The sequence below is a fragment of the Hemibagrus wyckioides genome, linkage group LG01 (genome assembly GCF_019097595.1).
Source record: "Hemibagrus wyckioides isolate EC202008001 linkage group LG01, SWU_Hwy_1.0, whole genome shotgun sequence".
Lineage (NCBI taxonomy): Eukaryota > Metazoa > Chordata > Actinopteri > Siluriformes > Bagridae > Hemibagrus > Hemibagrus wyckioides.
This window is the reverse complement of record NC_080710.1, coordinates 22,028,335-22,041,899: the sequence shown is the minus strand read 5'-3', so window position 1 is coordinate 22,041,899 and position 13,565 is coordinate 22,028,335. Positions and strand designations below refer to the sequence as shown.

General features: G+C 36.8%; 1 protein-coding gene across 2 annotated transcripts; it reads right to left on the bottom strand.

Moving 5' to 3' along the window:
* Nucleotides 1-713: 713 nt before the first annotated feature.
* ndufaf6 (NADH:ubiquinone oxidoreductase complex assembly factor 6) lies at nt 714-13,506 on the bottom strand. 2 transcript variants are annotated; one of them, XM_058386107.1, is made up of 9 exons: nt 13,111-13,506; nt 11,115-11,218; nt 9,184-9,306; nt 8,298-8,354; nt 7,841-7,943; nt 4,988-5,121; nt 2,985-3,086; nt 2,489-2,545; nt 714-1,639 (listed from the first exon to the last, which is right to left on the bottom strand). In XM_058386107.1, exons 2-9 carry the CDS (start codon nt 11,133-11,135, stop codon nt 1,511-1,513), a joined length of 726 nt encoding a protein of 241 aa, XP_058242090.1. In that variant the 5' UTR covers nt 11,136-11,218; nt 13,111-13,506; the 3' UTR covers nt 714-1,510. The 2 variants fall into 2 exon arrangements, with proteins under 2 accessions (XP_058242090.1, XP_058242082.1); XM_058386099.1 differs by having other exon boundaries at nt 718-1,639; nt 11,119-11,218; nt 13,111-13,505.
* Between the last annotated feature and the right edge of the window lie 59 nt (nt 13,507-13,565).

Genomic DNA, 13,565 nt, shown 5'->3' with positions numbered 1-13,565 from the left:
AAGTAAAAGGTAAATTAAAGAAGGGAAAGAAAATAAAATAAAAAGAAATGTTTCATCACAGGTGAAAGGAAGAACTGTCAGAATAACTTATTGACTTGCAGTGACTGTTCCCTGTAAGGCACATGCTCCCAACCCTCTGACAGCACCTAATTCAATGAATCAGCTAAAGAAAAACGTCAAAGTGGTATGTTCTAGGTTGAAAAATAATCAAATGTACAAGACAGAATGGGACAAGCCATGCCAGCAAAATATTTCCTACAGCATAACAGAGCCAGAGAATCCTGTCAGCATAGCATTCAGTCCTGTACCATTCTCCTGACATATGCCACATATGCACTCAACCACAAAGATGACACACTTGACCTTATTGCGCCCCCCCCACACATCACTGGACATTATAAACAGGTTTTCGTTCATCCATTAATATATTAGTCCACTTTTTAAAAGTAATTTATTTTAAGCAGTTCCATATTTATTATCTGATTTCCTGATTACTTTTTCAAATCAGTCCTTATCCTCCTTATTTTCTAATTACTACGGAGAACTAATTTAGAGTAAGCTGAATCATAATCAGGCATTTTATGTGGAACATACTGAAGCTTGAATGACAGACAGCTACATAAAGGACAAAGGACACGTACAAAACAACTTGGGACATACGACACTAAATGTGCTTTTATGTATCTGCTCTCCCTATTGTCTAGAAGTCTGCAGCATTCCATGCTCTGGTAGTCATCCAGCTGAAACCCAAGGATGTTGAAGATGAGGAGAACATTGCATAGCCACACTTGCTTAGAAACGTTATTTAGTGGTTCCTTTTTAACTCTCATAAAATGAACGGGGAGAACATGCAAGCTCCACAAACACAGGGCGCAGGAATCAAATCCTCACACACAGAGGTGCAAAGCAAACATGTTAACCACTGTCCCCCTTTTTAGACATCATGTTTACTAAATAGAAAAATAACAATGTGTCATAGATTGCTTCTATTCAGAGCAAGGTGTGCGTATGCGGGTGAGTTTAAAATGAATAACAAAAATGCTGCTAGACGGTCGTTCTGAAATCTTATTCAACACAATCAACAAATCAAAAGAAAAACACAGACAACTCAGGATTTCAAAACCTGTTTTCATTATATACAAACTATGCATAATTTCTCAGAGGTGCATGAACTTTGGGGTTTTCTGTGTATACTGCGTAATTTAGACTAAAATATTTTGTGTTGAATATCAAACATCTCATTTTCACAGACAGGGCACAGACAGTGCTGTATGTTATTATCTTGTTGTCATTACTGATACTGAGTGGATTGGTAATGAATTTCTTTGCAATGCCTAATGTGTTTTGAAGAAAACACGGCATACAATCAGAAAAAGTGAATTTTCCTATTTCCTGTTGTTGTTTTACATCTATATAGATATTTCCTGTACCACAGGAAGTCAGTGTGTGGATTGGCAGTGATAAAAAGAATATAAGATTATAAATTAGAAGGGCTACTTCTGATGAAACATCAGTATTTTTTCTTCCATGATCGGAAATAAAGTTGAATGGGCATCAGCGGATTCCTCCTCTGGAGACTGGGGTGAAAAATGTCGAAGTCTACTTTTCTCACTCTCTCCAGGTAATCATCAATAGCAACCTGCATTGCATAGACACACAGAAATTGCAACAATTAAAATATAAACAGGGAATAATATAATTAATGTTATATAAATATATATAATAATAAATAAATATTTTATATTATATATATATATATATATATATATACACATATATACATATATACACACACATGTATAAATAAAGGTTTTTTCCCCTGTGAAGAATTTTTAAATCTAGATGAACACACCATTGGGTTGTAAATAAATATGTAAGATCACCAATTTACTCCCCAACTAAATTTAGTGACCTGAATGTCCTGTCAATTCCCTCCTGACTATTTGCACTGTTTCATGTTGGATTTAGATGTTTAACCTCATATTCCTGACAAAAAATAACCACAAATCAGCTATACACAGTACTGCTTCCATATGTTCTAAATCTTTATATTAAATGGTACAATCAGCTGCCTTCTGCACTTGCACAAAGAACATTACAATCACCAAGCCACCTTAAAAGTAATCGACAGGAAAATATACCTAAAAATAATTTAACAACGGGGAAAAAAAGAAGAAAATCATGGTTACTTTTTTTGTAATGCCCCTCACTGGTCAGAACATTAAAGCTGTATGAGGCTTGTTGCCTTGGGGACAGAAAATTATCTCTCTGTCTCTCTGCTTCAGTCATCTGCCCCACTCTACTGCCTGAACACACAGCTTCTCTACTAAAGGCTTGAGAAGGCACCACTGTAATACAGAAATAACTCCGGGTCATGCCATCGCTTAGATGCGTAATTAAATGCAGATCCAGAGATGTGAAGTTACGAGGAATTGCACTTGATCATCGAGTGAGCAGTAGTAGAGGCAGAAGAGATGAATTCACGTACTGTTTGAAGGAAAGCAGGCATGGCGGCATCCGGAACAGATTTACTGAACGATCTCGCCTGTGTGAAACATGATAAACATGATTACTGATGGGTAAATCTGTCATGTGTCAAGCTGCGATTGGAATGGACATGTCATAGCTCTTTGTGAATCCTGAACAGCATCTCAAGCATAGTATGTCTTACTTAATTAGATCAGTGCAGCTCTTACATTCCACTTGAATATGCATGATTTTGTCATTTTGTAATCTTCAAATGCATATAATCACAGCAGGGGAAAACATTTATTCAGGACTAATGAATAAACAGGAATGACTACATTTTTTTCATAAAATTTGCATTTGAATGATTCAACCACTAATAGTCATAAACATTTCATCTTCAGTATATCTCCATATTCAACAATAAATCACCCAGAAATCATTTGAGAGAATACACAATGAACTCAGACATGGAGGGGGAAAGAATCGATCTATTCAAAATGTGAAAATACACTCACATGCTGAAGATGAACATGAGCTTGACTGGCAATGTCATACACAACATCCCTGACATTCTGCTCCCTGCTGCCACGGATGAAGTCCTCTTGAGAGGCACCATGCTGGGAAAGATATTATCAGAGATCTTGAGCTCAATTGGCTTTTACTCCTCTTTTAAATTTTCTGCCAGTTTGACAAAAAAAAAACCAGAACCCAACAAAAGTGTAAATGCTATCCAGAGAAGCTCCGAACAACTAATGACACTCACTCGCACACTCTCACTCGCACACTCTCACTCGCACACTCTCACTCGCACACTCTCACTCGCACACTCTCACTCGCACACTCTCACTCGCACACTCTCACTCGCACACTCTCACTCGCACACTCTCACTCGCACACTCTCACTCGCACACACACACTCACTCACACACACACTCACTCACACACACACACACACACTCACACACACACTCTCACTCACACACTCTCACTCACACACTCTCACTCACACACTCTCACTCACACACTCTCACTCACACACTCTCACTCACACACTCTCACCTGTAGCAGATGCATGGTAAATAAAAGATTTATAATTTAGATATTGTGCACTCTAATTGCATACTTCAGTTCCAGAACATGACAAACCATTAAAAAAACAACAAAAGATCCTTTGATACTGTGATATTTAATATCAGATTGAATATTAGATACATTTAGGGGGAAAGTTAGTCTGATGTCCCGACATATACTGTTAATGCAACACAAAAAAACTTTCCAAAGCCTTACATGTTAATCCTTTAATCCCACAACGAAATAAGCACACACACACACACACACACACACAAACACAAACACACACACTGCAGTAAACAGCTCACTGTAGTAAATTAAGCTCTACCTGAACACTGAAGCATTAAATTTACCAGGTTTAATCTAAATTAAAAGAAAATAAAAACATTAATTTATGCCTTAAATAATAACAACTGAAAACAATGACAGGATTCCAAATGAAAATAAAAATAATAATGTATAAATAATAATAAAAAAAACTATATTGATCTTAAACTTTCATTACAATTCAAAAGATCAGCAGATATACAGTACATATGAACATCATGCTGCAACAGCACTCCCTGCAGGCTGGATTAGAACGTCCAAGACATCTTTAAGTAGCATTTATTTGTCACATAAAACATTACTGCACTGTGAAGTTCTTTCTTTACATTTCCCATCTTTGGAGGGTTGGGGTCAGAATGCAGAGTCAGCCATGATGCCGTGCCCCTGGAGCAGGGGGGTTAGAAGCCTTGCTCAAGGGCCCAGCAAGGATCCACCATGCACACACCACTAACTTCCCTATGCTGGACCAGGCTTAGATAAATGAGCTGGAATATTCTTATCCACCATCAACTAAAGCCTTCAGTCTGGTCTAGGACATGTCCATATTTCCACAACAGATTTTCCAAAATACAGACCATAAGAAAGAGCTAAACTGACCAGTTAAAACTGTGGTACTGCAGCCGCCATATGGATCAGTCATGTGTTCATAAAGCTGCTTGTTCCAGACAAGTATGGCTATGCACTGTGGTCATAGAGTATATGTAACCATTTTTAACCATGATAGATAGATAGATAGATAGATAGATAGATAGATAGATAGATAGATAGATAGATAGATAGATAGATAGATAGATAGATAGATAGATAGATAGATAGATAGATAGATAGATAGACTGTTTATGATAATGATATGATAATGAACTATCCTACCCAATATGATGTTTATTGGCAGGCAACCAGATGAGAGGCATCATAGAATGGCAGGAAAATCTATTTTTAGTGAAAACCCAGTTTCTGAAATGTTTTGATTCACAGCAAAATCCAACAGGTTTTCAGAGAGTTACCTTTACACATTTTTGCTCTGTGCTGAATACCTAGTTTGACTAAACTATCCATTACAATAACATGACATCATCATAAAGGATGATCTGAGACAGTATGTAAATTATTTGACACTCACCAGCATGCAGATGTCCATGGGAAGATACACCCTGCGCCTCTGGCTGTGGTACGGTGTAGCTCGCAGACACGTCACAATCCCTTGTGCTTTACCGATATGGCTGGCAGCATGATCTGCATGGACGTCTTTCACCTCTTTGCAAACACACGCAAGAATATTAAAACAATTCCTGTCCCTTACTCTTTCCTGAAGGCATCCGTCCCGAGAAGCTAGTTTTGTCATAACTAATGACCACTTATAATTAGATTTTCCTTCAACCACATTGAAACAGAACATTTAAAAATATAGTACTTATATTTATATAAAGATATTGGAATATAGAATGTACTATCTCAGTAGGATGTGTACAGCGTTTCAAACAAGAATTTCAAACTAATAAACAAACTTTTTTGAGGTTACCAAAAAAGAGAGACCTCTTTCAAAAGAAGCTGTACATGTACTTTCAAAAATAAGAGGTGAAAATAAGTAGCAATTTTGCTGAAATTAGAAAGATGAAGAAAATCAATGTGAAGTTACTTAAATGTTTTTAGTAATGCCCTTTGCTGAACTGAGCATTAAAGCTTTATGAGGCTTGTTGCCTTTGAGGCAGAAAATTATCACTCTGTCACACTGCTTCTGCCATCTCTCCCACTTTACTGCCTGAACCCAGAGCTTTTCTACTGAAGGCTTAAAACAGAATGACTATAATAATGGAATAACACTGTGTCATGCCATCACTTAGACACGCAATTACATGGAGAGCCAGACGTGAGGTTACGAGGAATCTCTGCCTCAACAGGTTAACACAAATTCAAGGCATGAATTTGACTGTGTGTGTAAATGAAGGGGGGGGGCTGTCCAAATAGAAAATGTTTTGGAAGCTATATGAATCTGAATACAATTTTTAAGAGACAATACGAAGTTTGAAAGCTGAGAAAGAAAGCTGTTCTATCCACCACTCACGCTGCTCAGAAGATTTTCTAACATTTTTTCTATAGCATACATAGCAACATAACTTTCTAACACATCTTACTGGATGAGGATTCATCATCTGAGGTGGATTTCACTAATGATGATAAAAAAAAAACAATGATGTCATCAGATAAAATGCATGTGCAGGTTACTGTGTAAGTGCAGACCAGTGTATGAGTTGCGTTTACAGACATGGGAATCCCAGCAGACTTCCAGTGCAACTAAACTCAGACCACCACCTACAGGCAGTCTCGGGTTCGGTATTGTGGTGCACTTCCTGGTCCACATTCTTCACAAAACTCATTTTCTGTTTCAGATTAAACTGCCAGTGTGACCTAAAACTCGTCCATAACAAAACAGAACTAATAGAATTAACCTTGAAAAACTTTGCTCTGCTGTACTCATCAATAACTATCAACACAGTCAGAGTTCAGAGCTACAAATACCTGTATGATCAACCAACCCCAGAACAATGAAAGGTTTCTGACTACAGAATCTGCTCATTTGCTTTTACATTCTTAATCAGAGACGGCTCTTTCACACAGTAACTTAAATGGTAAGAGATTGGGTTTATGCAACCCAGGGCTGAAATTTTGAAAGTAGATGAATGTTTGGAAAGTTCCTGTGCAATCAGATGTATTACAGAAACAGACAGACACCGTACACTTTCAGGCAGGTCTGATTGACTTCTCAGTAAGAGACAGGCTGTATTTTTTATCTGATTAACTCCATTTAAATACTCAGTGGACACATTTGGAAGTCAAGACTCTACAGTTCATATGATAAAATCCCATGAAGCAAAAAAAACAAAGTTCATCTTATCAAGATTTGCAAGAAGAGCAATCAAATTCCAAAAAGCACAGTGAAGCCACAACAAAACCAAAGGCTCAAGTCAAAGAAAAAAAGAGTTACAGAATGTTTAGACGGAGTCAGAATAAAGGAGCTGTTGGCCATTTATGGTATGGTTTTGCAATGAATGGTACAAATGGGATGGGTTATACATGAGCAAATCTGTTGAAGCTCTGAGAACACGAGGTATTCAGAAAGTAGATGCAAGGTGATAAGCAGGGCTGGGCAATTTTGCAAATAAATAAATGATTAAATAAATAAATTAATTAATGTTTTTTCAACTTTATAAATGATTCTCGATTAAGATTTACATTTTTTTCTTACATAACACAATCGAAAAATGCATTTTTATGCAGTGAATTTGTATGTATATGTATTTTTATTCATTGGAGTGTAGTAATAATAATATACACTACCAGTCAAAAGTTTGGACACACCTTTTAATTCAATGTTTTTTGTTTAGGGATTTATTTTCTACATTCTAGAACAATACTGGAGATTTCAAAACTATGAAATAACACACATGGACTTAAGTAATCCATATGTAATGACAACAAAAAACAGTCAGTTGTTATTTTAAGACACGAAGATCAGGTGTTCTGGAATAGTTCTTGCAAGAACAGTATTGTCAAGTGCATTTGCAAAACCCATCAAGCACCATGATGAAACTGGCTCACATGAAGACCATCTCAGGAAAGCAAGACCAAAACTTACCTCTGCTGCAGAGGAGAAGTTCATTTAGAGTTACCAGCCTCAGAAATCACCAATTAACAGCACCTCAGATTAGAGCCGTTATGACGGCTTTACAGAGCATCAGTAGCAGACATATCTCAATATCAACTGTTCAAAGGACATTATTGTGTATTTCGGCCGCCTTCAGCATTGTTTTACAATGTACAAAAAAAATAAACATCAGGAAAGACCATGGAATTAGAAGGTGTGTCCAAACTTTTGACTGGTAGTGTATATATACACATCAAATGTCTTACTTTCGCCAAAAAACTCTTTGTCTTTTACACCGAGCTCAGAGCTCTAATACAAAGGCAGACTTACCTAAAGTCTCCAGCAGGAGGTAGAGGAGAGACGACTGGGTGTTCTCTGCATAAGCCTCCAGCTCCTGTAGATTCCTGTATGCTCGGTCCTCCATATCCTTTTCCTTCAAAAAGCAACATCATCAGTACTTTATTAGTAAATAACAGAATATTACACACACCAGCAATGTGGTACGTTACAGCTCTTTTATATGGCTCAGACACAAGTGAATATTCGTTTAGTATTTCAGCAAAACAGAATGTCTCCAGATGTTTTTCCAAATTGCCTCCAAGTTAGTGCTATAGATATTTAGTGTGTTTTTGAAAGCTGTTACACTATAGGTGTAAGATTCTGAAATTTACTTCTCAGACACTTTGCTGATTCCACCCAGGGTTAGCAGTTATATACTTCCTGGGATTAACAAGATCTGAATCTATTGCAAATTAGCTCGGAAGTGAGACTAAAAGGCAGAACTTACTCTTTCAGCTATGATTCTCAACAGCCACCTTCTCGTCAGTTTATGTTTCCTCACTGCCTGCAAAGACAAACACCAATCTACATTACAGGATCACTGTCACTTTCCCTTTTTTTTAATTACCTTTAAATTATACACGAGTTAACTAGAGGTGCGTGTTGGAACTGGGATTTTGTACGAGCCAACTGAAGAGTCATATTGTCATGAGCTGATGCTGATCTTGATCCTTGTATGTTGTTCGAAAGCTCCTGGTTACACAGTTGTACCTCACTGTATCCGATTACAGTTATAGAAAGGAAATTATTCATCATCACAATCTCCAGTGTCATCCAGATGAGGATGGGTTCCCTTTGGAGTCTCAAGTTATCTTCCTCATACTGTCTCAGGGAGATTTTCCAGTGAAGCTGTCACCTCTGTCATTTTATAATTTATTGTTTGCATTTTTATATTCCTGCATAGCTGCTTTACGACAAAGTCCAATGTTAAAAGTATTCAAATAAAACCGAATTGAATGTGAGCTTTTAGCCTAATCCAGGCAAGAGTGGATGGTCAGATATGAAGCTTGAGGGATGATGAAAGCGCTTAGCTCAGTCACCACATGTATGTGAAAGAGGGCAGACAGCACTATCTTGCAAGTGTTATGCTTCCATGTGACAAAGCATGAACACTTATGCATCTTCAGTAAACTAAAATTACTATAGGTGGCTATGTTCAAAAATAACTAGGAATTGTCGCACACCTTTAGAGGCAACAACAGCATTGAACCAGATGGTTTTAAAAGTGACCACATTCACATTCCAATTGTATTTAATTCACTAAATGATCTATTCTCAAAATTTAAGCAAACATAATAATTTCGCAGTATTATTTAAACTAGAGTGAAACTGACCCTCCACAACTCTGCGCTCACAGGCTGCACTGGAGGCTCGTCTTTGTAAATGTCCTCCACTGCTGTCTTCCAAAACTGCAGTCGCATTAGACCAATGGTCTTCTGAGACACAGAGTCCTTCACCTGCATATAAATAGAATGTTGGATGTCAATCAATTCAACATTGGTTGCAATGTCAGTAAGGTCCATAAGGTCTATAGTATAGATGTGCAAACTTTTTTAAAACATTTTTTTCTTTATAACTCACTTTGATCACAATAAAACAATAAAAAAAAAAAATCATGTAGCTGTAATGATTTAAATGATAAACGGCTAAATGGACAAAAGCTACAAATTTACTGAGATATCTGACACATAAGTGAAAACTGCCCCATTACAAAGAATCAGTCCAATATCTGTCCATATTATTTCTTATTCTTATACTGTAAGGCAGATTTTGCAGTTATTCAGTTCCAGGAATTGAAGTTATTTTATAGATTCAGATGAAAATTGGTGACTGTTTTATCTTTACTTGAAGTAAACAGGGTAAAACCTTGCTGCAGCATCAGTCAGGTGCAATCACTGAGTACATCTGGCTTCAGACATGAGCCTTAGTTCATTTTCTCATATCATCCTGTTCAGTTGAAGATACTGGATGAGTGGCTTCCTCTGTTCATTGTTATAATGACAGTCACGGAGAAAACACTGAAGAGCCGGGGTATTGGACTGATCTTTGATTAAGCAGGCCACGGAGAGCATTGTGTAAAAAAAAAAAAAAGACAAGCCTAATAGAGCTGGAAGATGACATGGGAATAATAAAGAGCACGTCAAAACTACATTAACCTAATAGATTTTTGAATTCTTGCTGAGGAAAAAAAAATGTTCTTGATATCCACAAGAAAACAAGTGAGTAAAAGTTAAGTCAACTAAACAGAAAATGATGTTTAATCTTATACATTATGCAGACTTGCATTGAACATCACCTGAGCAACAGGTAAGGGATGGCGTCTTAGACATGAATGTACTTAATGGATCTTACTTGCAGTACAAATTCTAGCTTTTGTCAGGATCGAATGTTGTAAATTATTACCACTGCAATCTGGTGTCACCCATATAAGGATGGGTTCCCTTTGGAGTCTGGTTTCTTCCTAATATTGATGTAGGTTTATTTTCCTTGCCACTATTGCCTCTGGCTTGCTCCAGTGGCATAAATATTCATTTAGATTTAAACATTTAACATTTTTATATTCCTGTAAAGCTGCTTTACTACGATGCACTTCTTAAAAGCGCTATACGCATAAAATAGAATTGAATTAGACATACTACTATCTTAAATAAGTCTTTATGAATTATTATCACAATTAAAAGCTGAATAAAGCCCATGTTAATGAACTTTTCCAAATGGTCCACAGTGGAATCTAAAACGTATCCCCCTTTTTTTTTTAGGATGCTATGGACTGAATAACTAGCAGATAGAGAAACCAGTGCTAAGAATTGATGGTCAAATGTATGTGGACACATGGCCATCGCACCTATATATGGTTCTTCTCCAAAGTGCTGCCCACAATTTTCTTGAATGTCTTTGAATTTTCCTTCACTGCCACTAAGAGGTCTAAGCATGTTCCAGCATGACAACGCCCTTATGCACAAAGAGAGCTCCAAAAAGTCACTGTATGTCAAGGCTGGAGAGAAAGAACTCGAGCGTCCTGCTAGGAGCCTGTTAATTCTGTTATTATTCTGATGTGAATCAAACATCAAAATGAAGAAAAATATGATCTCTGTGACTATGTAAAATGAGTTGTTCCGTTTTTTCCCCCCATTGTACTGTTGCTACATGATTGTCTGAATGAATGTTCCCAATAAAGTGGACGGTGAGTGTATATTACTAATAATAATCTAAAAATATGCTCAAATCTAGAGATTTGTACCTAAACATCAGTTATTATAAATACCTGCCTGTGCCAGTTCCACATTAAAAGCCCTCAGTGCCAATGAGGAGCGACGAGCAGCCTCAGGAAGAAGCAACGAACTCACAAACCCTTCATAGTCACGCAATCTGTCAGGGAAGAACATAAAGATTCATTATTCAGCATTATATCTGCATTTTAATATTAGTAAGATTTGGTTTAGATTGATCCAGCTAACAAATGCACTTAGGATTTCAGGAAAAGCATGACCTTTCTTGATTTCCAAACAAAAATGAATTGTGCTACCACATTTTAAAACTTCTGAATGTGAATGTTTTATTCATACGTGCCATATAAAGGATGATTTTTAAGATTTACTGACATCAAATACCTCTCAAACATCCTACAGCCCAGAGATCTAATCTTTCAATTGTATTGAATTTATATACAGTGTAATTGACAAAGAGTGCTGGTTTTATTTTATTATCGTAGAACAGTTAATAACAATGAAATTATCCCAAACTTTGCAGTCACTTAAGGAACAAACTAAACATGAAGAACAGTTTAACAGAAGTTTTTTTCCCCCCCCAAATGTGGAGGAATTCTCACTGACACCTTCTCCTACATCTCCCGATCATATCCCAGTCTACAAAATTCCATATGTTTCTGGAGTTATGCACTGACATCAAAATGTAAATAAATTAAAAGTCTTTAACATAACTCATTGGAATTTTACAATATTTGATAAAACACTATTTACTTTTACAGATTGATTTAGCCTCAGTAATGTATAAAACTTGTAAAAATTGTAGCCAGTCAGAGGTCACAACAAACAGACCTCTAAAATCACATGATCAATAACTTCCTGATTCCTCTCTCTTCCAATCAAATAAACTCCAAACAGTTTTCTCAACCAAGAGCTGACAACACACTGACAAACCATATAAGATGCTAACAAGCTGCTACTGTAGAGCAAGACACACCCCTGTGGCCAGGACATACACCATCTAGAGCATTTAACTAGACAAACACAAGACTAGCAGAGGTAGATTGATCATTTTCAATCCCTCATTCAGTATGTTTACACGCAACCAAATCAGCCTATAGTAAATGGACTGATAGCTCGGTCTGATTGAAAAGTCTTAATGTGAACCCCACAAATGGGACGATTGAGCTTGATACATATAGAATTTTGATCAGAATTAAAGGGTTGATGTACATCTGAAATTGATATAAGAATAGTAAAATAAACTAGCCATGCAAAAAATAGAATCTGACTATTTTCTCAATCGGATTTAAAAATACTTTGTGCACATGTGCAGTGCATTGGTGTGAATGCAACGACAGATGCTCTGCACTTCTGCAGACGTTTTTATCAGACCATATGTAATGCACATGTAAACAAATATCTGAACTGGATTTAGTGTACGTATGAACAGTACTTTTGGAATCTGCAGTCGGACTGAACTCATTCTGATTGACGAAAACGGATGCATATAAACATTGATGGAACATTTACTGTGGAACAAAAAACAATCCATGGGGTGGAATCAATCTGATCCTGCTCCTCCTAGCGGGGCAGAACTGGAGCAAAAGTTCAGGGGACAACTTTTAGGCTCAGAGGAGGAGCTGGATCAGATACAGCTTCACCCACTGGACTTTGGGTTTTGCAGATCTCTTACTTTCCCAGACGTAACAAAGTATAAAATAAAATAAAAATTTAATATAGAAACTATAAAAAAAATAAAACAAATAATAAATGATAAAACAAGAAGCAAGAAATTCAATAAGACAATAATATAGTTTTTTTTTTTAAGACAAACATTTTATGTTTTTCCCTTGAAAGAGAGGAAGAGCTGGTTGTCAATAAACTGACTCAGTAATCTGATCATTTATAATCAGTCAGTCTTGAGTTTAACATGGCGGGTTATAGCAGGAAAAAACCCAGCAAGATGTGCGCTCCACATTTAAGGACTGACATTTATTGAAGTAAACAAACACGTTTTCTTCTGATTTTATCCAACCAGTCTGTGCTGCTTACCGTACAAGATCAATACAGTATTTTTCGTCGTGTTGCGAGGCTGAATGCGTTGCCGATCTCAAGCACATGACCTCTGTCCGTGTCCGTGCAATATGTGGAATTATTTTAGTGCAAAATAAAGTCCTAGTGTTTAAAAGTCCACATTTCATTCTGAAACTTGGTGCCATATTAACACACACGCCAGCAGACATGCTCGTCCCCTTCACATTGAACCTGGTGCACCCGATTTCAGGTTCCGAAAATTACAACAACAAAAGTGTTGTTCGTTCCGCCTGTCAAATGTTGTTTACGGAAAATGTATTTTGGTGTAAAATAATATATTGTGCAAAATATGTTTGTTACAGACATAATGATTTAGCAATATATCTATCTATCTATCTGAAATTGTTTAACAGCTGTAGTCCAGCACATGATTTAAATCACATGACAATCTTCCCGGAAGTTGTCTTCATGTT

Coding starts and splice junctions, on each gene's coding strand:
- ndufaf6 (XM_058386099.1), bottom strand. CDS start 13,301: ATGTCTGCTGGCGTGTGTGTTAATATGGCACCAAGTTTCAGAATGAAA. Junction 8,355..9,183: donor TGAGCGCAGAGTTGTGGAGG/GTCAGTTTCACT, acceptor TTGTCTTTGCAG/GCAGTGAGGAAACATAAACT. Junction 5,122..7,840: donor CCTCCTGCTGGAGACTTTAG/GTAAGTCTGCCT, acceptor GTGTTTGCAAAG/AGGTGAAAGACGTCCATGCA.